This window comes from Meriones unguiculatus, chromosome 8 (assembly GCF_030254825.1).
Source record: "Meriones unguiculatus strain TT.TT164.6M chromosome 8, Bangor_MerUng_6.1, whole genome shotgun sequence".
Taxonomy (NCBI): Eukaryota; Metazoa; Chordata; class Mammalia; order Rodentia; family Muridae; genus Meriones; species Meriones unguiculatus.
This window is the reverse complement of record NC_083356.1, coordinates 46926808-46952320: the sequence shown is the minus strand read 5'-3', so window position 1 is coordinate 46952320 and position 25513 is coordinate 46926808. Positions and strand designations below refer to the sequence as shown.

At 39.9% G+C, this 25513-nt stretch overlaps 1 protein-coding gene across 2 annotated transcripts in view; it reads right to left on the bottom strand.

The window, feature by feature from the left end:
* The window catches only part of Samd12 (sterile alpha motif domain containing 12), a 435546-nt gene that overhangs the window by 217089 nt on the left and 192944 nt on the right, over positions 1-25513 (bottom strand). For both annotated transcript variants that reach the window (XM_060389418.1, XM_060389417.1), the window contains exon 3: positions 25352-25481. In XM_060389418.1, coding sequence (XP_060245401.1) covers positions 25352-25481 — 130 coding nt within the window. The remainder of the gene's footprint in view (positions 1-25351; positions 25482-25513) is intronic.

The following is a 25513-nucleotide window of genomic DNA, read 5'->3' as shown; positions in this document are numbered from 1 at the left end:
TGTGAGTAGTGCAATTCACAGTATCATCTTGCATAATAACCTATTATTAACAGTGATTTATTTAATATTCAACTGCTAAATGCCCGACTTAGAATGTTACTGTTTAAACATCTTGAGAGAATTTTGTTTCCCAACTGCATTGCTCTGCAGATGAGAACTCTTTTGGATTAACGCCTGCCCTGTGATTCTTGGCAAGGTCACAGTTCAGCATCCTTTTGGTTGGTTCATGATTTTCCTTTATCCCTCTGCCCCTATGTTTCCAGTATCTACAAGGCATTCTTTCTATGAAGAAGGCCAGCTCACTGTGACTTCTGAATGAGTATTTGTTAAGGTATACTTGAAACACCTATTATTTTAAACCCCAAAGTTTCAAAACAGGCCCGTGATCTTTGGATATAGCACAGCGTTGCCCTTCGTGGTGTATGAAACATTTGTTTTTACTGACACTTCTTCCAGGGAGCAGAGAAGACCTGTTCATAAATCCAGTTTACTTTTTGCCCATTCTTTCAGACTGCACTTTCTAAAAATGGCCAACTCAAATGCATACTGCAAGTGCTCCAAGGAGGGATGTGAATCACAAAAACTTCCCAAAGGAAGTCCACCGCCTCTTACATAAAAATAATAAAGGACAAGAACATTGTTTGTCATCCAGGAAACACACACACTCACACACACACACGACCCCGACCCCAGCATGTGTCCCTTCAGTAAGAACTGCTTCTCCCATGGTTTCCAGTCATTCTGTCTCTGATGTTTTGTTAGCTATCTCAAAAGAGATGTCCAGATAATTTTTTTATTTTCTCTACTTATAATGAAAGGTAGCAGTTTATCTTGTGGGACAATAACTTCAGAATTACATAACCTAAAATGATGACGCGTGGAATAGGAACATCACCACTGAGTACTGACTCTGCTAAGACAATCCTCTCTTTTATATAAAATATTTCTTGCCCCCAAATTGCATATTAAAAGCAACAGGTCGGCAGTTCTGTGACAGGTAAACATGATTTAGTGAGTATTTAATTAACAAAGGCACAATAATAAGAGTAGAGATGACAGAATTCTCCTTAGAGTGAAGGAAAAAAAAAAAAAAAGAAGAAGAAGAAATTAGCCTTAAGTGCCAGGAGCAGGAGAGCTCAGTGCTGCCATCTACTGGTAATTGAGTTTGGGTCAAATTCTCCTTTTTACTTTTTTTTTGAGATTTATTTCTTTTGTCTTTTAAATCTTTTGACAGTTTCACTTATGTGTATGATTCATTTTGTTGGCATTGTTTATGTTTTCTTCCTTTTTCTTCCATTTTCACTTCCTCCTCTACCTCTCTCTCTTTTTTAAATTTTAGACATGTGAATTGTAGACTATCTCAAAAAAAAGACTCATACTAACATTTCACCAACAGTGTTCTAAGGTTAGGTAATCTGCGAAACGCTACTTTATAAATTTCAAATGTGACACACATCTCAACGGAAAATTTTTTTACTGCTAACAACACTCAGGAGAGCCTGGGGATGGTCTGGGAACATTTGCCAACCATGTTCAGACCTTGTTCAGGGCTCTCAGTGGTTCTCCCTTGTTCCTTGCATAGCAAGAGCTCATCACCTGTCGTTTCATCCTTTAATCTGCCTCCATTCATTCAGTTAGCTTGTCTGGGACTTAATGTGTACATTTTCCAGAGATAAATTTATTATCTCCCTTTGTCTTTTTCTATGTGCTTGGCTGGTCATCACTGTGAGGTTATTACTGAATGGAAGGGCTGGGGTTAAGATCATTCTGGAATGACTACTACAGGAACCCCTCCACTTGCTTCTGGATCTGCTTCATCATCCACTGAAAGATTTATGAGGAAGGACACAGTGTATCATGTGACCTTTAAAGATTGCTCACGGTCTGTTCTCCTCTGAAAGAAATTCTAATGTCCTTGTGGCTTATGTTACGGGCTGTGTACAACTACTAGAGAAAGACACTGAAAATTTAATGAATTTAAGAAAAGCTGTGCAAGCTTCTCCTTTGGGGGAGCCCTTGAGAAGAGGGAAGCAGATAGAAAAGGCACTGTTAAAGAAATTAGTGTCCAAAGATGAGGACTCACTTTGAACTGAAGCTGGTGCTTATATACCCAACAGCTAGATTCACTTCTGTGGCTTGGTATAAATGTGGCAAAAGTGAAGAAATCTAGTCTATACCCAAGGAACAAATGCCAGAGGAAGACAACTGTTAGTCTTCTGACACAGGGTTATAGACATGGAGATTCACAGTCTTGAGAAGCTGTGCTTTGCCTGTGCATGTGCATGTGCGTGTGTGTGTGTGTGTGTGTTCATGTATGCATGTGCGTATGCATGAGGTAGGGAAATCCGTAATACAATTTAAGAATGCAAGACATGGCTGCGGTCAGGGAGAAGAGGGTGGAGTATTGATGGTGTTGAATGGAAAAATGAATGGGAGTAGACACACAGTTCATCTGGAAAGTAGACAATATCCAGAAAATAACTATAAAGAAGTCAACAAAAATACATGTACTTGATAACCAACATAGAAATGGAATCACGAGCTATTTTTAAAGTGGAAAAGAGACAACTACACCATCTTGTAAGGAATAATGCTACTCCTCAGCAATAAATATTTGTACAGAGAAAACAAGCAGAGAATGTATGTCAAATGTTTGTGTTGGTGCCAATTTCAGAATGCTGGAATTAGAATGTTAAATTTCCTTTTTTTATATGTAGATTTTAAGTTTTCTATACTGAATGTACATAAAACTGAAATATAGTAGAGGCTTAAAGAAATCACGTCTTCTAATTTCTTTTGCAAATACCACTCACAAACAGAGAAATCAGAACAAGGTTTGGCAAATTGTAGCCTGTTTGCGACATCTGGCCTGCCATTTATTTTTGTAAATAAAAGCTTTATTGCAAAACAGCTGCTGCATTCACTCAAATACTACAAAGTCAGAGTTCAGTAGTGTGACAAAAGATTTAGCACATGGTTAATACACAGAAAATATTATATATTTCCTATAAATAAGATGCATTATTCCACTATTGTGTCAAACCTAATGACACTGTCACCACTTGTCAGAATTGGTCAACATTAGCAACTTTACACAGTTTCGACCGCCACACATTAGTCACTGGCTCTAAGAAGAGCCAGTCCCCAATTTAGGTTTTCATCTCTGAGACCAATCATGACTAGTATCATCATAGGTTAGCCAAACTTCCACAAAGGACCAAAAAATAAAATATAGCACTATTGTATCTAAACATATACATTTGTTGAATGACTGATGAATGATATGTCATAATTTATAGTGTATTTTGAACCACAAGCAAATCAGTCCTTATGGTGTGGCAGATCATGTCTCCGTCCTTCTGACCTAAGGGGAAGTTTTTCAATGAAAAGGTGTTCATTTCTACTCAACAAAATAGCACCTGACTCTAAAATTCTTGTCAAAGTGACACTGTGACAATTTCTCCTGAACTAAGCCCAGTTCTAGACACCCTCTGCCAAAACATGCCAAGAAGGCTTGCCCAGAGGGAAAACAGGAGGCAGAGAACTGAACAGTTCTGAGCGCCTGTCAAGCACATTTCTTCAGGCATTGTTAAAGATGGCATTCTGTGGCTTGGTGAAGATCCAAAAGAGTAGCTTTTTAAAAATGCAAAACAGGGTAGAGTCTTTCAGAGTCCCTCTGTGGTAGGCTCCTATCCTGTTCCCTATTTTCTTCTGCTTCTGATGTCCATCCCAATACCCTTTCTAAATGAGGACTGAGCACCAGGGTTCTCCTTCTTGCTTAGCTTCTTTAGGTATACAGATTTTACTATGTTTATCCTGTATTATATGTCTAATATCCACTTATAAGTGAGTATATACCATGTGTGTCTTTCTGCTTCTGGGATACCTCACTCAGGATGATCTTTTCTACTTCCCACCATTAGCCTGTAAATTTCGTGATTTCCTTATTTGTAATTGCTGAGTAGTATTCCATTGTGTAAATGTACCACAATTTCTGTGTCCATTCCTCCATTGAGGGACATCTGAATTGTTTCCAGATTCTGGCTATTATGAATAAAGCTGCTTCAAACAAGGTTGAGCAAACGTCCTTGTTGTATACTTGAGCATCTTTTGGATATATGCCTAGGAGTGGTATAGCTGTATTTTGAGGTAGCATTATTCCTAATTGTCTGAGAAAGCAGCAGACTGATTTCCAAAGTGGTTGTACAAGTTTACATTCCCGCCATCAACAGAGGAGGGTTCCCCTTTTTCCACATCCTATCTTGCATGTGTTGTCACTTGAGTTTTTGATCTTAGCCATTCTGATGGGTGTAAGGTGAAATCTCAGGGTCGTTTTGATTAGCATTTCCCTGATAGCTAAGGATGTTGAGCATTTCTTTAAATGTTCCTCTGCCATTTGATATTCCTCTATTGAGAATTCTCTGTTTAGCTATGTACCCCATATTTTAATTAGATTACTTGATTTGTTGCTGTTTAGGGTATCAAAGCAGATGCTGAAACTCATAGCCAAACTTTGGGCAGAGTGCAGGGAGAAGGGAGAGGTAGAAAGATCTGGAGGGGACAGAAGCTCCACAAGAAGAGAAAAAAAAAATCTGGGCACAGGGGTCCTTTTTGAGACTAATACTCAAACCAAGGACCATTCATGGAGATAACCTACAACCCCTGCACAGATGTAAGATGTAGCCCGTGGCAGCTCAGTATCCAAGTAGGTTCCCTAGTAGTGGGAACAGGGACTGTCTCTGACATGAACTCAGTGGCTGCTCTTTGATCACCTCTCCATGAGAGGGCTGCAGCCTTACCAGGCCACAGAAGAAGACAGTGCAGCCAGTCATGATGAAAACTGATAGACTTGGATCAGAGGGAAAGGAAGGTGGACCTCCCCTATCAGTGGACTTGGGGAGGAACATGGGAGGAGATGAGAAAGGGAGGGTGGGTTTGGGAGGAGACTACAGCTTGGATACAAAGTGAATAAACTGTAATTAATAGAACAGTAAATAAATTAAAAAAAATTGCAAAACAGACTTCCTAAGACTGACACAGGGAGACTTACTAGAACGTCAATAGAGCAACCTTATTAAGAAGCTGTGAACAGCAAAGTGTAGGATGAGCGTTGAGAAAAGGAGACAAGAAAGCAAAGAAGTAATCAAAGTGTTCTTAGCAGAAAAGAAAAAGGCTCTAAATTTAGTACACAGAGCATGAAAGCAAGAAGACTGAGTTACTTTTATGCCAGGTACCAGGTTATGACAATAAGAAACAGTATGAGGAAGCAGGCGGCAGAGAAGTTGTATTCTAGTGCAAGACCCATGCCCTGGCTTAAGACCTGTGTCTGCTTGTTGGGGACCTGAATTCTCTTGGTTTGTTCAGGTCACCCGGAGAACCCCAAAACTCTGCCTGTTTTCTTAATCCCATTATAGGAAGTTGACTTTCCTCCTTTATCTGCCTTCATGTGACCCTTGGCCATATTTGGGAGGGAGAGAGATAGTCTTTTTACTTTGGGCCCTCCTCTTTCCTTTAAACATGCTGAGCAGCTTTGGCTATGGGACTCCAGGAGGAATTTCACTGGGGCTGAGGCAGCCCCCATCCTCCACATAAGGGAGGCATCTCAGAGGAGCCCAGGACACAAAAGTCTTCTCTATGGCCCTTTCATGATTTATGTTTCCCTTTCTGTCAGTAATCTGTATAATTGGAGAACTCAGAACCTGCCATTCTCTAAAATCCCCAGGCTCTCATTAGTCTTCTTGAGATTATCTTTTACACCCACCAGCCAATGTAGGATGACTGCCAACAGCTCCTGGCCGCCCTATTTATGGCTGAAGAGAAAGACAAGATCCAGCTTTAGAGTAGAAAAGTTACCCTCAAACCAGGTAGAGGATCACTTGAGGACAATACAGCCCCAAGAAAGTGGATTTCCACCTCTGCCTGACCTGACAGAGACCTCCCAAGATAAGGAGGTTCTGGATAATTTTCCCTAGAACTTGTTAGGAGGATTGAAGTCAGCTGATAAAAAAATAATAATAATCCACTAATCTCTGACTAAAGTAAGTGAGGTTACACAAGAGCCCCCAAATGGCCTGCAGGGTGCCTGAAGGGCCTCTGTGAGGGTTACTGGTTGTTCACCCCCATAGACCCAGACACAACAGAAAACCAGCAAACACAAGTACTGCCTGCGTTAGGCAGTTGGCCCCATATATTAGAAAGAGACTTTAGAAGTTAAAAGTGTTTGAGGGGTTCCAGTTATTGGAGACTGCTCAAAAGGTTTACAATCACTGTGACTCTGTAGAGGAGCAGAATAAGACGTTGACTTTAGTAGTGGCATCACTTGGGGAGAATCTGATAAAAGAGATCTCTGGGGATGGGGGAAGGAGGGATTCAAAGACATTGGGAAAGGAAAAGGCTAGAAAAGGACCAATGTTTATTGTAAGCAAAACAAAAACTGAAAGAATGAATGCCCAAATCAGAAGAGGAAAGAAAGATGCCCTGACCTTTATTTCGGTAAGGACTGACAGGGCCAGGGTTCACTCCATTGATCCCGCAGGAGCTTGGTGACATTAAAGGTAGGAGGTAAAGTTGTTACATTCCTTGTTGACATGGGAACAGCCCACTCAGTCCTGACAGAGCTGCTCAAAACACTGATGTCTTAATGGATGGCCATTCAAAGAGCAAAGGGATAGACTGCTTCCTTTCCCTGCATGACCTCTCAGATGGTAGAACTGGGACGTGGTGCTGTGACCCACTGCTTCTTAATTATGCCACTTCTTTTATCCATTAATTGAAAGAAGTTTATTACAAAATCCATCGTCTACCATATCCTTTGGGTAAGTTAATGCTCACTTTACTTTGAACCCTACTCACCTCCCAACCCATATTCTGTGTCCTGCCCCAAAAATGACACTCAAGCTTTAGGATACCTGCAGAATTTGCAATAGCAATATCCTGAAGTCTGGGCTGAGTATAACAACTCCCCAGGGTTGGCCATCCACCAAATGCTAAGTGTCAGGCAATTACTTGACCACCCAAAAGGTGACCCTGGACCCAGTGGGGTCCCTCCAGATCTCGGTTACCCTGCATGAACCTGAATTACTCCAGCACCAAAACTATACACAGGGAACTACAAAAGGGCAAAAATGGAAATAACTCAGAGAAGGGAACATTTCTTTTGCCTCACTGTTGCCCAGGTCAAAGACCACTGTCATTTGGAACCTTTGCTCCTGAGACTGTGAACGGTGAGGCATAACATTACAGTGTGGAGTATGTGGATGATCAAGGTATGGCGCATGTCCTCATGGACAGTAGGCAGAGAAAAAGAAGGAGAGAAGGGCCAGAAACCAAGCACACACGTTAAAAATAGGCTGTCATTTGCCTGCTACCTCCGCCTAGGCCCAATATTCTTTTGGGGTATTTTATTTTATATTCTTATATTTTATATTTATCCTTTATTGACCTGTTATTCTCTTTTATATCTTTCTCAGCCCTGCCAAACCATTTCTTCTTTCCAACAACTATTTTCCTCCTACTTACATGTCTGTGTTTTGTGACTCACTGCATTTAGTTAGGGTTTCTTGCATGATATTTTTAGGAAGCATTTTGTACTGGGAAATTTACCCATAGCTACACCACTGAGGAATAGGACTCCTCTTACCTCAACAACCATTAACTGTGGATAGCATTTCAGGAAGGGGCATAGAGGCTCCATCTTGTAATAGCTCATTCAGCTTGAATTTATCAATGGATCAACACATTAAAGAGGTGAATGCATTCATGATCCAATTGGCTTTCAGAAGCTCAACACTCTGTGAACCAGGAATGCAGCAAATAAGATGTTTGGGGAGATGTTTCATATCTAAACAACAGCACAAATATACAGAAACACATATGCATCTACACACAAGTAATGCATTTATATAATCCTTTACTACTTGAAAAGTGATTTGCTTCACAAAAAAAAAAAAACTTGTACAGAGTTCACACAAATATAGATCATCTAGAGCAAGAGAAGATACCAACTTTGTGAGATACATTACCATAGCTAGAGTTCCATGAAAAGAAAACCAAAGACTAAAAAAGGTTTGGTCAAGGTGACATCAAACAAACACTCAGTGAAATGGACTAATCTCAGACTAATCTCACAGTCCATTCTTTCTCTAGTTGTTCATAAGTATTAAAGGTAGAAAGCTTGTCAAGGTTATTCTAACAGTAACATTATCCTAAAGCTAAGAAGGTAATTGAAGAGAATCTCAATGGGAGGCATAGATGTTTAAAGAAATGTCCTTAGAATGCCACTAGGTAAGACCCCTTGAAGACAGTTGCACCTCATTATGGCAATTCCATAGGATGTTAAATGTAATTAGTTCCCATATATGGGCTTCAGTGTCTCCCATCAATAACATATATAAGGATTATTACTACAAATGATGGCACACACTGGAAAAGAGTCATTGGTCTAATTAGCTGGCTGTCTCTAAATGCCTAATCTCTGACCCAAGGAAGATCTAGTAACAGCAGTTCTGACCATGCAATCTGGGGCTCTGTGTGGATGAGCATGTGGCATTTCAATTTTCAAAAATAAGTTAGAGCAAAACAGGGGGTTTCTGATGATTCAATCTGACTCTGAACTTTCTCCCAAACATGCAAAATCCAAGCAAAACAAATCTATTGTGAAATTAACAGAGTGACAAGTACACACACACACACACACACATATATACGATCAAATGGAAATGAGCCCAAAAAACAAAAACAAACAAGTGGAGACGGTAAAGGTACCTTATGCAAAATACACTTAATTTTTCATAGGCGGTAGAAAAGTTAATATTCAACATTTAAGTAAAGGCACAGACTTGTTATTTAACATAGTACTTTGTGCCATTCTGATAGGAGAGTGTAGAGTTGACTTCGTGATGGGAAAACCAGTATCTGCTGTGAGAAGACTAAGCAAACCAAGTCCACCTCCACACTGCTCTTTGAAAAAGCATGGTCACTGTGGTGGTTTGAATGGAAATGTCCCCATAGGCTCGTGTTTTTGAACACTTGGTCCTAAGTTGATGAGAAGGTTATGAAACCTTTAGGAAGTAGAGCCTTTCTGGAGGAATTATACCACCAAGGAGAGTATAGAGGCTTCACAGCCTGCCCCCAGTAACTGTTGTTTCTCTCTGCGTCTTGAACAGGAATGAAATGTGTTCATCCATCTTCCTACTCCTGCCACCATGTCCTTCCAGCTACCGTAGATCTGTTCTCTCTGTGAAGCCATAAGCCAAAAGGATGACTTCTTCCTCTGTTGGTTTTGGTCAGGGTATTCTATCATAGCAACAGAAAAGTTGAAAAAGAAAGCTATGGACTTTTTATAAGAATGGGTGTGCTCATCTCCCTGGGCAATGTGACTTGGCTACAGACATGGTCTAGTAATTGAAAACTTGTGTACTCTGTGGCAGATCAGCCCTGTGGTTCTGACCACTCTTGTGCAAAAAGACAGTATAGGAGACCAATGCTGCGAACTAGTGACAACACTCTTTCGTTCTGACTAATGGGACAGATGTGGCCTATCTTTATAATTGCAATTATTGACACATCAGTAAATGCAAACTAATAATGACAATAAGGAGAATCAGGCATTGTGGCATATGCCTTTAATTCTAGCAGTCAGGAGGCACAGATAGGCAGATCTCTACTAGTCTGAGGCCAGTGTGGTCTATATATTGAGTTTCAGGATAGCCAGGGCTACATAGAGAGACCTTGCCTCAAAAAATTAAAAACTCAAGTGACAACACATGCTGGAGAGGTTGTAGAGAAAGGGGAACCCTCCTCCACTGCTGGTGGGAATGTAAACTTGTACAACCACTCTGGAAATCAATCTGGTGCTTTCTCAGACAACTAGGAATAGCGCTTCCTCAAGATCCAGCCATACCATTCCTAGGCATATACCCAAAAGAGGCTCAAGTACACAATAAGGACATTTGCTCAACCATGTTTGTAGCAGCCTTATTTGCAATAGCCAGAAACTGGAAACAACCTAGATGCCCCTCAACTGAAGAATGGATGCAGAAACTGTGGTACATCTACACAATGGAATATTACTCTGCAATGAAAAATAAGGAAATCATGAAATTTGCAGGTAAATGGTGGGACCTGGAAAGAATCATCCTGAGTGAGCTGTCCCAGAAGCAAAAAGACACACACGGTATATATTCACTCATATAGACATGTAATATAGGATAAACCTACTAAAATCTGTACATCTAAAGAAACTAATCAAGAGAGAAGACCCTGACTAAAATGCTCAATCCCCATCCCGAAAGGCAAAGAGGATGGACATCAGAAGAAGAAGAAAACAGGAAACAAGCTAGGAACCTGCCACAGAGGGCCTCTGAAAGGCTCTGCCCTGTAGACTATCAAAGCAGACGCTGAGACTTCTCTCTGTGAACTGTTGGCCGACTGTTGGGCAGAGTGTATGGAATCTTATGTAAGATGTGGGAAGTAGTAAGATTTGGAGAGCACAGGAACTCCACAAGGAGAGTAACAGTACCAGAAAATTTGAACACAGGGGTCTTCCCAGAGACTCATACTCCAACCAAGTACCATGCATGGAGATAATCTAGAACCCCTGCACAGCTGTAGCCCATGGCAGTTTAGTGTCCAAGTGAGTTACGTAGTAATGGGAAGAGGGACTGCCTCTGACATAATCTGATTGGCCTGCTCTTTGATCGCCTCCCCCTGAGGGGGGAGCAGTCTTACTAGGCCTCAGAAGATGACAATGCAGCCACTCCTGATGAGATCTGATAGACTAAGATCAGAAGGAAGGAGAGGAGGACCTTCCCTATCAGTGGAGTAGGGGAGGGGCATGTGTGAAGAAGGGGGAGGCAGGGTGGGATCGGAAGGGGAGGAGAGAGGGGCTTATGTGGGGATACAAAGTGAATAAAGTGTAATTAATAAAAGTTAAAAAATAAATCATTTAAAAGGAAAAATAAAATAAATTAAAAAATAATAATGATGATAAAAATGTGTGATGTTTTCTGCCATCCCTACAATGTGCCTGGCACCATTTTCAACATTTTCCATGTTTAGCCATCCAATACTCACAAGAAGCTGATGAGTGTGTGTATGTGTGTGTGTGTGTGTGTGTGTGTGTGTGTGAGAGAGAGAGAGAGAGAGAGAGAGAGAGAGAGATGGTAGTTAGTGCTCAGCTAGCTCCTCCACATATTTGGAGCGGCTTACTGAACACCAACCCTCCCTTTCTTACCAGTAATGACAGGTGACGCTGTTAATTGTGGCTTATTCTCCAGCACTGAACAGTGGATTCCAGACACTGAGCTACGCAGTGGATGGCGTCTGCATACAAGCTTCTCTCAGTTTCAGCAGAGAAGCCTGCATACAGAGTCACTGAGAAACAATTGTTATGAAAGACGTCAGAGGAATTTTAAAGCAGGACCATTCCACACTATACCTATTCCTCCTGTTCTTGAAAAACAAATAGCTCAAGAGGTGATGACTTTCATTGTAACTTTCCAAGTATTATTACGAATATTAAATGAATCTTGCATTTGGAAAATCAATGTATCCCCTTGGAGCAGCAGTTTCTGTGTGCCAGTGGTGGTGCTGTGATGAAAATGGGAGAAATAAAAATGATGTGTGTTTTTCTTAAAGCCAAATTTATTACAGTTTTAAATCTTGGGTTTTGTTTTTAAACAGAAACTGCTCTCAAAAATGATGTGAGAGTTTTTTTTTTAATTTACAGATATTAATAGATAAAATATAAAGGTGACAATTACATGTTCCAGAATAATGTTTTGCAATTTGATTAATCCACAATATCTAAATGTTCTGAAAGTAGTGATGTATGTCCAGATGGACAGAATTACAGAAAGGCAGAGTTGTTCTTTGGTTGTAGTTATCCTATCACAAGTGGCAAGATTATGGCTTTTTTTTTAATAAGAATATTTTTGTATCTTCAGATGATTCTTTTCAAAGGAAAATGCATAAAGTAGATTTGCAAATTCAATTTTTCTGTAAATAACTTTATTACCAGGAGATGAATCTAACATCCATAGCTACTCAATTTGATTATAAGTGACACTCTAGGCAGGATAGAAGTGTGTAAGATAATATTGTCCTTTCTCCCCTTAAATCAGCATGCCATTTGAAGTTTTAGGGAGGCATGTCGGATCTTAAAACACTGGCTTCACAGGAGGATGGAAGGGTGGCTCAGTAAGAAGCACTGCAGAGCACCAAGGTTTGTTTCCCAGGACCCACAGGGAGCCTCACATGAAGTCATGTAACTCTAGCCAGGGCATCCGACGCCCTCTTCTGGCCTACATGGACACTAGGCACACACATGGTACACATAATCCATGTTGAGAAAAACACTCATATACATAGAGTAAAAATGGATAAATATTACCCTCCCACCTCATGGATCCATAACTTTTACATACAATAAATCCCACATACTTGAAGTAGCAATTTGAAGCTTCTCATAAAGACAGAAAATATTTTCACCATTGTGGAAAGCACCTTTGCTCTTTTCTGCAGTCTATTCCCATCTACTCCCTATCCTAGGAACTGCGTCTTGAAGACTATAACCACAGGTGAATCTTTTCTGACATAGAACAACTTCTACAATCACACACCATGTGCTTCTTTTATGTTAATTTCATCACATTCAACACAATGTGTGCTTAAAACATTACATTGATACCACATCTTATCTGCTTCCTCTTGATAGGGTTGGTGAAATTTTCTGGCTACTCCAAGTAAATCTCCTTCAAATATTAGAGGACTAAAAAAATTATTGAGATTTATTTTGCTTTTTCTTGAAGAAATATCTGAGAATCAAATTGAAGCATTATTTTTAAGTTGGGGTTAACTTTCTTTTTTGTATAATTATTTTTATTAATTACAGTTTATTCACTTTGTATCCCCCCTGTACCTCCATCCCTCCTCCCCTCCCAATCCCACTCTCCCTCTTCCTCATACCTGTCCCTCTCCCAGTCCACTGATAAGGGAGGTCCTCCTCCCCTTCCCTCTGATCCTAGTCTATCAGATCTCATCAAGAGTGGCTGCATTGTCTTCTTCTGTGGCCTGGTAAGGCTGCTCCCCCTCAGGGGGAGGTTATCAAAGAGCAGGCCAATCAGTTCATGTCAGAGGCAGTTCCTCTTCCCATTACTATGTAACCCACTTGGACACTAAACTGCCATGGGCTACCTCCATGCAGGGGTTCCAGGCCATCTCCATGAGTGGTCCTTGACTGGAGTATCAGTTTCAGAAAAGACCCCTTTGCCCAGACTTTTTGGATCTGTTGTTCTCCTTGTGGAGCTCCTGTCCTCTCCAGGTCTTTCTATCTCCCACTTCTTTTGTAAGATTCCTTGCACTCTGCCCAAAGTTTGGTTATGAGTCTCAGCATCTGCCTTGATACCCTGCAGGGTATAGCCTTTCAGAGGCCCTCTGTGGTAGGCTCCTGTCTTGTTCCCTGTTTTCTCCCTCCTCCAATGTCCATCCTCTTTGTCTTTCTGAATGAGGATTGAGCATCTTAACCAGAATCCTCCTTCCTGATTAGCTTCCTTAGGTGTACAGATTTTGGTATGTTATATTTTGGTATCCTATATTATAGGTCTTCTATCCACTTATGAGTGAGTATATAGTGTGTGTGTCTTTCTGCTTTTGGGATAGCTCACTCAGGATGATCTTTTCCAGTTCCCAACATTTACCTGCAAATTTCATGATTTCCTTGTTTTTTTTTTTGTTTGTTTGTTTTGTTTTTTGTTTTTTTTATCACTGAGTAATATTCCTTTGTGTAGATGTACCACAATTTCTGTCTCTATTCCTCAACTGAGGGGCATCTTGGCTGTTTCCAGCTTCTGGCTATTACAAATAAAGCTGCTACTAACACAGTTGAGCAGATGTCCTTGTTGTGTACTTGAGTGTCTTTTGGATATATGCCTAGGAGTAGTATTGCTGGATTTTTTTTTTTTATATTCACAGCAGGTTTATTCATAATAGAAAGAAAACTGGAAACAACCGAGATGTCCCCCAACTGAAGAATGGATAAAGAAATTGTGATGAGGAAGTGCTATTCCTGATTATCTGAGATAGCGCCAGATTGATTTCCAAAGTGGTTGTACAACTTTACATTCCCACCAGCAGTGGAAGATGGTTTGGGATTAACTTTCTAAAAGCTAAAGTTGCACAGCTATTTGGTACTCTGCTGTGCACAAAAAATAAACAAAAGGTGTCATTCATATATGACACCTAGAGAAACCTTTGGTCCTAGCGTGGTATCTGAACTTTTCATTATATCAGGTTTAAAGTGGCATCTCAGTGTGGCTTGGTTTCCATTTTCTCAGAATATTGCTTATGGTCAATTTAAGTGTCATTCTTCTGAAGATAGCATTTTCTCTTTTAGAGCCACCGGGTTATTTACCTTCATTAAAATGTCATCTATGTAGTCTGTCTATAAGTACTTTTTTGACAGTAATATTTTAAATTAAAAATGTAAACCCAGTACACAAAAGGATGAGTTTTACTTTGGCACTTTCATGAATGTATGTGATTACACTTTGTTCTTTCCCACCCCTTTCCCCATGGCTCTCTCCCATCCCTGTCCCCTCACCCAGTCTGCCTCCTGTCTTCACATAGTCTTCCCTTCTCCTTTCATGTCTCATGGATTGCATTGTAAGCGATCTTTTAAAAACACCTTTTTCTTGTGTGTGACTTGGCCTTTTCACTGCCTTGATGAATGTTTAGAAGAACAGGAGGTCTAACTTTGATAAATTCGTCAATTTCCCTTCAAGTTGTGCTTTGGGGGACTTGCTAGTGAATCTGCATCTATCTCCAAGGAAATAAAGATTTTTTTCTCTCGTGTTGTTCTTCTAGAATTTTGTAGATTTAGGTTTTACATTTAGGTATAATGACAGGGGTGGAAGTTTACTTACAATTTTTTTCTAGTACCATTTAGTGATAAAATCAGTCTTATTGACTTTGGTATCATTTGTGTTTATGTGTCTCTATGGTTAGTACGTACATATGAAGGACAGAGGTTGACTTCACGTTCCACTCTTATTTTTTGAGATGATGTGGTGATTTGGATGCATATGTCTCCCAGAAGCTCCGAGGTATGAATGTTTCATCCCCAGCTCGTGGCACTGTTTGTACAGGCTTAGGAGGTGTGGCCTCGTTAGACGTATGCCCCCTGAGGTTTCAACGCCTCTTGCCTTTCACAGTACTCTATCTCTGCTTCCTTCTTATGGTTTAAGATATGACTTATCTACCTCACCAGCTGCAGCACTGGGGAGAGGGGACCCTGCACCTCACCTGAGCAGCACAATAGAGCTGGCTCTGGATGTGGGGGTTTAGGGTGAGCTGGCACCTTGGGTGTGAGAGCAGGAGAGCTGTCCCTGCCTCTTGCTGCTGTGCAGTGGCATGAATGCTGGAGACACACTCTCCTCCCCTCCCTATTTATGGCAGGTGGAGAGCTGCCTCTAGGGTCATGGGAGTAGGAGAACTGCCCTGTTCCCCACAAGCTACAACACTCAGGGGAGCAGGCCTTATACTTCATCTGGGCAGTAGAGTAGAGCTTGCCCTGGTTACAGGGGTTGCTGGTAAGCCAACCCCAGGACATGAGAACAGGACAGCAGGAGGACCAACCAGCTCAGATGCCTCTCAGAATCAGATCCAGGGCTCTGAGCTGGCCCACCATACATTTATCCCACTGAAGAACTGCTGGAGTGCATGAAGGGCCTGGTCCTATAGATCCAAAACTGTAGAATCTCCATGACACAGGGCAACAACAGAATATCTGAAAGGAGTCCCAGTGAGGTTCCAGAATTGATAGAGTAGCAGAAGCCAGAGGCCTTATACCAGACCAGGAAGTCATTGCAATGAACATTTGCAAGCAAAGAAGTGTGGACAAAACTGTGGGACACACTGGGACACACTAGAGCTTCCACAAGATTTTTCCCCCCTCTGGTAAAAGGTGGTTTCAAGGGTAGAGGGCAGGTAAGAGGGGAGGGGAAGATGATTGGGACTGGGGTTCATGATGTGAAATTTATCAATGACCAATTAAAAGAAAAAAAATTAAAAAAAGATGTGAAAAGATGTGAGCTCCCCATCTGCTGTTCCAGTCTCCATGGCTGTCTACTTCCCTGCAGTGATGGTTATAGATTCTTACCCTTTGGAAGCTTAAGTCCAAATAAAACCTTCCTCCTATAAGTTGCCTTGGCCATGGTGTTTTATCACAGCAATAGAACAGTCACTAACACCTACAAGAGATGTCACTGAATCCATTGCTCACTGATTCATCTAGACTTGCTGGTCAGTAAGGTCAGGGATCCTTCTGTCTTTTTACCCCTGGAGCTGGGACTGCAGGCACGTGCCACCCAGACTGGTTTATGTTTGGGTCCTGAAAGTTAAGCTTAGGCCCTTAAGCTTAGTAAGCAAGTAGTTTACTAGCTGAGCCATCTTTCTAGATCTCAGCTCTCTCTCCTTCCCTCTCTCTCTGGTATCATTTTTGAAAGCCATTTGGCCACTTGTGTATGAGTGCACTTCAAGAACTTCTATTCTATTGGTCTACAAGCCATTCCTTACTCCAGCAATAGCTTGTTTTAGTAAGTCTTGAAGTCAAGTGGGCAAACTGTCAAAAACTCTAAGTTGTTTTCATTACTCCAGTTTCTTTGAATTTCCACATACATTTTATTTTTTTATTCATTGAGGTTCATTCATTCATTCATTTATTCATTCATTCACTTTACATCTTGGTTGTAGCCCTATTCCTCCTCTGCTCCTGGTCCACCCCCTCCCTCCTCCTTCCCCTTCCCTTATTTTTCAGAAAAGGAGACTCTCCTCATTCACCCCAGGTCATCAAGCTACATCAGGCCTGAGTGTGATCAAAATTGGGCAAGAGAGTATGTCAGACTACATACATTTTAAAATCAGTGTGTTTATTTCTCTTAAAAACTAGCTGGGCCAGGCATGGTGGCACACACTTGTAATACTAGATCTTGGGGAGGCAAAGGCAAAGTGAGTCCAAGACAGTGAAGGCTACACAGACAAAAGCAACAACAAAACCAAAAAAACAAAACAAAAAAACTCAATAAATAAAAACCAGCTGGGATACTATTATATAATATAGATATGATATAATATTATAATATATAATATACTACAGTATATAATATTAAAATATATATCATCTTGAAGAAAATAGTATTTTGATGTTGAGAAATTAAATGCATAAATCTAGTCTATATCACCACTTAGTCAGATTTTCAATTTTTTTGGCAATATTTCATAGTTCTGTGTATTATATTAATTTTACTATATTAATCTTGTTTTCTGTATGTTTCCTAAATTATTAGTTCTCATAAAAATTTTCTTCTTGGGGGAGATTAATGACCAGTGGCTGTTAGAAGCTGGAAACAGCCCAGATGCCCCTCAATGGAGGAATGGATGCACAAATTGTGGTATATCTACACAATGGAATATTACTCAGCAAAAAAAAACAAAAACAAAAACAAAAACAAGGAAATCATGAAATTTGCAGGTAAATGGTGGGATCTAGATAAGATCATCCTGAGTGAGCTATCCCAGAAGCAGAAAGATGCACACAGTATATACTCACTCATATAGACATATAATATAGGATAAATCTACTAAAATCTCTACACCTAAAGAAACTAATCAAGAGGGAGGACTCTTGCTAAAACGTTCAATTCCTATCCAGAAAGGCAAAGAGGCTGGATATCAGAAGAAGGAGAAAAGAGGGAACAAGTCAGGAGCCTGACACAGAGGACCTCTGAAAAGCTCTGCCCTGCAGACTATCAATGTAGATGCTGAGACTTATGGGCAACCTTTGGGCAGAGTGCAGGGAATCTTATGAAAGAAGTGGGAAACAGTAAGATCTGGAGAGGACAGAACTCCACAAGGAGAACAACAGAACCAAAAAATCTGAGCACAGGGGTCTTTCCTGAGACTGCTATTCCAACCAAGGACTATGCATGGAGATGACCTAAGACCCCTGCATAGATGTAGCCCATGGCAGTTCAGTATCCAAGTGGGTTCCATTGTAATAGAAACAGGGACTGTCTCTGACATGAACTGATTGGCCTGCTCTTTAATTACCTCCCCCTGAGGAGGAAGCAGCCTTACCAGGCCACAGAAGAAGACAATGCAGCCATTCCTGATGAGACTTAATTGACTAGGATCAGAAGGAAGGAAAAGAAGACCTCCCCTATCAGTGGACTTGGGGAAGGGCATGCATGCAGAGGGTGGAGGAAGGGAGTGATTGTGATGGGAGGAGGGAGGGAACCACAGGGGGGATACAAAGTGACTAAAGTGTAATTAATAAAGAAAAAAAAGAAAAAATTCCTCAATTATTTATCTCCTCGATATCTCTTAAATATTATTTCTTCTTTATAATCCTTGTAACTTTAATTCTACTTACTTTATTTCCCATTTGTGATCTTCGGTACATATTTGGTAGAAGGGAAGAGCAATTGTACTTCTTTTTCTCTGAGTTATAGAAGAAAAACAATCTATATTTTAAATCATTACCTAGATACTCATTTTCATAAAGATTTTATTTATTCTGTATCTGAGAAATTTTATCATGAATCAGTATTGAATTATGTCAATTTAATTCTACATTTATTGAAATGGAAGTATATTTGATTCTTTGAGAAGCATTGTGAAATCTTTAACAAGCGAACAAAATGAAGGGGAAAAAGAGGAAAAAATAGTATTTCTATTCATTCTACAGGAGGAGAGCTTCAGTCAGCATTAATCCCTTGACCTTACTTCATTAATCTCAGAAATCTAAGACTTTCTTCAAAGCCCTCTTCCCTCTGGACTATATCATATATGTATGCATGTATGATGTTTTTCTACAGGCAAGACTGAATTCACATTTTGTCAATAATTTTTAGGTTTATATTGATTACATATATTAATATAACTTGTACCGTTCTTGTATAATTTCTTGTTTTGGTAATGATTATTCTGAGAATTCAAGGACCTCCCTTTTCTTCTACTTCCTGGAGTGATTTGGGAATGTTTATTATTACCAGAAGTTTGAATTTACTGACAAAACTGTCTGGTCTTATACTTTTTTTGTCAAACGTTCTAAACATAAATTTAATTTGCTAAGGAATATGTGGCTATTTATGTGGTTTTTTTTATTCAGTTTTAACTTAAGAATTTTAGGGGAATTTCCCCTAGGCTAGTAAATGGATTGGCATAAACTTGTTTGCACACTTCTCATATGCCACTAAAAATATTGAAATAAGCATATTTTATAATGTCACATAATAATAGCACATTTACTTCATAACATAGTCATATTAAATTACCTTTTACGGTATAAAAATTTAGTGATAAACCACTTTTTTGATATTGTCTTTTTATTTTTTCTTGCTCAGTCTAGCTCAGCATTTACCAATTTTGCTATCTTTTCAAAAGACTAACTTTGTAAATTTTTTCATGGTGTATACATTTTCTGTTTCATTAGTTTCAGCTCTTAAATGTATGATTTCTGTCCTTCTACTCTGGCATTAGTATATTCTTTTTCCCCTAACTTCTTTGTTGGGAATTTAATGTTTTAAAATAGTTTTTCTTATTTTTTTCTAATATGGCTAGTTATAACTAAAATTCCCCTGTCAGTTCTGCCACAGCTATATCAAATAAGTATTTGATGAAATAGTTTCTATTACCATCAAATTACAAATAGTTTGTAGTTTATCTTGTAGTTTCTTCCTTATCTTCATAGTTAGTGTGTATGTTTCTAACTATTGCAAATTTCTTGATGTCATAAAAGTCTAATCTTTAAAAATATTTGTGTTTCTGTATTAACCCTTATCCTTGGTGGAATACTTTTAAATGGAGGAAAAGGTAATGTTAGAAGCCCTTCCCCCCGCCTCCACCAAGAACTAAAGGAATTAATCTATTATATGGAAAACCATTTAGAAATAGGAAATATCAAAAAGAAACATCTGTAAGGCATGCTCAAAAGACCTCTATTCCTGCGGACACGCTAAGAACATACATTGTTGTTGCATGCAAAAGACTCACAGAAACCCTTCACACATATATTCAAAGTAGCTTTTAAAAAGATTTTATATTCTGGGAAATCGTGAGTGCTTTGCTCATGAAAATAAGTCTTTAAAGTTGGCAGGGGAAAGAGTCCTCACAGAGCATGGATTTGAAGCCAGAGAAGTTGAGGTGACTTAGCAGCTACCATAGGAATACTAGGCGCAGCCAGGGTCTGAAATCTCCTCCAACCTGAAAAGATTCTTAACTGTGCATAAAAGAGAATCTGAAAGTTGCCTGTGAGCTTACACCTGGTCCCAACAGAGCCTCTTCATCAGCATTCCAAACCAGACCCCAGGAAGCTAGGGAAAGAATCTTGCAAGCAGAGAAAAACAGGTGAATTTCTTTCCTTCAAGCCTAATCTGATGATTTCAATCTATATATCCTAATATCTCTCCAGTGTTCTAACCACTTTATTTCTTTTAAAGAATGCTTCTGCAGGGAATTAACACAAGTAACTTCCTGACTGACTAAACACATTGGCCACAATGTAGCAGGTGCTTTCTAGCACAACAGAATTATCAGAAATCCCAACAGAAAATTTATAAAAGCTTTGAAGCACTGGTGGGTTAAAACATCTTTTAGATTTTATAACTGAGCTGATAATCTGGTTAGAATTTAACATCCTTGAAACAATGGCGTAAGAAAAATATTAATGTGGTGGAATTGTTCATATAAATACAGAAAATTTTTAAGGTTATGAGTAATTTTCAAAGAGATCAAAATCCAGGTGGGCACAATGGCACACTCCTGAAATTCCAGCACTCAGAGACTGAGGGAGCAGGAGGGGTGCTGTATGTTTGAGGCCAGGTAATGTCTACTTAGCGAGTTCCAGACAAGCTAGGGCCACTTGTCTAAAAAAAAAAAAAATAAATAAATCATTCCCTCATACAAAAAATAATATGTGTTTAGGATTCTTATTTGATTCACAACTGGGGAAACTGGTAAGGTGCTATTATTAGTTCAAAAGAGAACACAATGGCAGACACAATTACAGGTTGGGATGGCTAAAATCAATGGGCAGAAAATGCCAGGCCACTTTCCATAGAGGTCTGGGAGCCAAGCAAACCTCTGTGGGATGTAATTTACATGTAAATAGCTAAAAATTTGTTCTACCAAAGTTTCTGATTTTCTTCAGGAATATTTCAAGGTCTTCCATACTGAACCCTAAAAGTATCGTGCATTTTTCTGTGTGTATATCTATGATAAAGCTGAATTTATATAAATTGGACAAAGAAGAGACTGGCCAGAATAACCAATAAAAATACAAAACAGTAAAAGTTAGGTGAATGCAATCTCTTCAAACCACAGAATTTTCCACTAAACACTTTCAGACCATGTTGATCCTTATTTTAATATCCTATTAGTAATTAAAATTAATAAAGCAGAAGGGCAGACAAAAGTGGGAGGTTAATGCATGTTAGTCATCTATACCTGAGAGTTGCAAAACAGCTCTCTACAGTCAGAATTAGGTAACACAAATGGTCTGGCCTTATTTTAAGACACACACTCCTACACACACAACCCCCAGGAGTCACCAATTACCTTACTTATTTCTCAAGCCCACCGAGTGAGTGGTAACTACCATAAATACTTGCTAAATGTATGAATGGCCACTATTTCTCAGCATTAAGCGTGGCCTTCACACGTATCATCCCATTGAGTCTCCCCAGTGACCAGTTAAGTTAAAAATTATCCTCACGTGACTGATGAGGACTAGCTTATTTGATATTATGTAGTTATTGTGTCTTAAAGGTTGGGGTAGAAACATCCAAGAGGATTTGACTCAGCAAACTAACCTACTGCTTTTCAACTTCTGTCCAATTATCATATACTCATTTCAGTTACCGTTACGGGACAGGCTGCCTTTAAATCAAGGGTACTTATATGCTACGCTGACAGAACATGGTCCCTCAGTGAGGAAGAAACTGTTTATCTTTGTGTTAAGAAAAATAAATGAACAGCACCCCTCAGCAGACAGGGAAGTGATCTTGCTCATAGCCTTTCAGATTAGCACAGGGGATGTACCAGCCAGACTATTTTGTTTCCCTTTCAGGCACTCCTTTCCCAGTATTCAGGATAACAGAGCTTCCTGACTTCAACACTGTGTATATGAGTGGTCAGCTTTCTCAGAAATCTGAACAGCACATGGGAAAACTCAGCCAGTCCACACTTAGTAGGGTGCTTCCTGTGATGTGGTCACTCTACTCTTCTGAGTAGCATCACAAGGGAGGTGCTGTGACTGTCTCCCTTGCATAAAAGAGAAGCAAACAGGAGTTCACTGAACAACTTGTAAAAATCAACCAACCAACCAACCAACCAACCAACCAACCAACCAACCAACCAACCAACCAACCAACAAATGAATGAATCAATCAATCAGTCACACAGTAATGCTGCCTCTCTGGGCTTTGTCCTGTTCCTTGCAACAGTTCTGCCATCTCCTCAAGTCACTCTACTGGCTGCACAGGTTATTAAAATTTGCCATGACATTGCACTTTAACTTTTTGTTGTTCTGTTCTGTTTTGTTTTGAGACAGAGTCTCATGTATCATATAGTAGCTTGTAACTCACTAGACAATTATGGATAACCATGAACCTTTAATTTTCCCATTTCTACACACCAAGTGGTAAGATTATAAGTGTGTGCTACCATGCTTGGTTTATGTGGTGCTGGGGAACAAATCCATGGCTGTGTGGAGCCCAGGCAAGCACCCTATCAACTAGCCCCATCTCAGTTTTTCATGAACTTCTCTTCTCATCATGGGCACCAAAGGTCCTGGGGTACCCATACCTTCTATCATCCTGTGGCCAGACACTGCAGACTGGTTCAAGTACTAGTTTCTGTTTATGTGGGATGATTTAGGTGTGTACATTCATCCTGAGAGGAACAGCAGTCAGAGATCAAGTAAAGAGGGCGGTGCTCTGTGGCTTTCAACAGGTGAGCATCAAAAAGATGTGGACCAAATGCTAATCTGAAAATATTCTCTGTGTTCCACAAGTCCCCAAATAATTCCCTGCTTTCTTTGCCTGCCGCAAAATATGTTGGTTTTAGAATGAAGTCATGGAATTTTTTTTTTGAAGAATTCCAGATAAGATTTGACATAAATAAGTTTTGTAGGTAGAAGGGCTGGCCAATAATATTTAATTTTCACAACTCTTTGATATTTTAAGTACGATTTTTTTTATTATGGAGATAAAGAAGTGAGGTTTAATAGCTTGCCAGAGTAAGCAGCTTTATCATGAACTTAGACCTTTGTGGTGCTTTGGTGACACCACATGTATCTTTTGGATACAAAAGATGCTCTCCAGAGCAGCATGACATCTGTACAACACGCACCTCATTCCCATTCCTTTTGCTGGGGTCACTTGGCTGAGCTCTTCTCAGCACTGAGGTTGTTCACTGTAAAGGTACATATTGTTCGCATTCCCTATATAAACCTTTATAAAAATCATCTGTTTCTGAGGGCATGCCATAATTCCCACAATTAATAAGTGATACCAAGTAAGTAAGTGAGATGTGCTTTCAAGTAAGATTGTGAAAAGGCATTGTTATTGCCATAATGCACAAATTAGGAAGCAATAAGAAGCCATTATCTGATGGAGATAACTGTTATCAAGCAAACATTTACTAACAGACTAATCAGTCTTGGCAGGATCAACCCTCTGTGGGATTTTCTTATACATATACTTTAAGACAAAGGACTGGAATGTGAAATCTAGGCCCTTCAAAGCTACTTGCCCTCACTACCCTTGGGGTTCTAGGAATTTCATTCTAAAGGGCCATTAGCAGTAGTTAGGGTATATGTGTGGGGAAGTACAGAAAATGGCCCTTTCTGAGTTAGAATTTCACTCTTTGTTAAGTCAACTTGAGCTGTACCTGGACATGTTTATTGTATACTTACTCATTTAAGTAAGTAGCAAGACTCTAAAGTTATCCTGCTTTACATTTTTAAAAATCTTGAGTGGCTAGCACTCTGTTTCCATGATAACCTTCTTCACTGAATGAAGTATGTGAGACAGCCGTGAAGGGGGCTGCACTTGATGATACCCTCCCTTCGGTCTAACATGGCTTCTCCCTGTTTCTCTAGGGCTCAAGGGTACTGTGGAAGGCACAGCTAAATTTTATCCAGCGAGGTGGAGATCTGTTCCAGAAAGCAGAGTTACAGGTGAAAACTGGACATCAGGAGAAGGGCATTCCTCTAAATGGATCCCCATTTAAAGTAATAGGAGGGACTGGGATGAGAAATACTGGAATTTCTCAAAGTAGAATGTGTATTTGGAAAAAGCCTTGGCTTCCAGGGCGCTTGGTAATCCCATGGCAAGTGACATTTTCCACTAGGGGCTCAGTTTTCTATTAGAGGAAAGGAAGGTTGTGGGATAGACTCAGGATTCTCAGCATTCCTTCCCATAGAGCAGTGTTCCTCAGTCCTGTCCTTTGGTGCATAGCTGTGAAAGAGGAATGGGGGTGGAGAGCTGTCAAGACATAGGTGGAATCTTGGCATAGGTGAAGTCTGGATATGTTCCTTCTACTGTAATGGTGACCTTCTCACCCAAGTTCCCCTGCTGAGAGAAATGACAGCAAAGGCCTTTGCAGCACATCCTGCCATCCTGCTTTTTAGATTCCAAATATTTCTTCATCAATGAAAGCCTTTAAGACCCTTGATAGGATAGTAGTTTCACTATGTGACTTGAATGTGTCCATCTCAGTGACAGTAAGGAGTATGACTTCATTTTAGAAACTTAACAACATATAGGTGGGGACAAAGACGAGTGAGCTTCGTGGCTGTATGACAGAACATGGCTGGATTGGCAGGAAAAGTGACTTTCTACTATTGATTCTTCTAGATCATTAGTTACACATACATAGTTAATCACTCAGAAAAGTCAATACACTTTGTTTAATGACGGGGAAAAAAAAAGAAAAGATTCGCCCATATAGAAACTGCATTTTCACAAAATCCCCCACTGATGCTACAACCATGATAATTTAAAAGATGTCTTCTTTTTTCACTAGGGCCGATGTGTTCTTGCTTACTCTAGGATTCTCCAAGATCTGCCCCCATACACTTGCATTAGATATTCAAAGTCTACTCTCCTCTACTAACTGCCTGATTTGTTCAGTGTCATGGCTCATGTTGTCTGGATTTCATCGCCTGCTTTAGAACAATGTTATAGGAGGAAAATTGAGCAGGAGGATATTGTTTTGCTGTGTAGGTATTTGAAAGGGCATCCTGATGAGAGAGAGGGGGAATGAAAAGAGTCTTGGATACTGCAGACTTTACCAGTTATGTCGTGTTGTTTGAATGACTCACTGTAGATCTGATACTGATTTGGACAGTGTTTCTTCAACCACTTGCAGACATCCTGCTGGGTCCACAGGGCCACTGGTTTTGACAGCTTCACTGTAGCTGACTGTAGAGAAAGAAGGACAGGAGTGTCTGTTA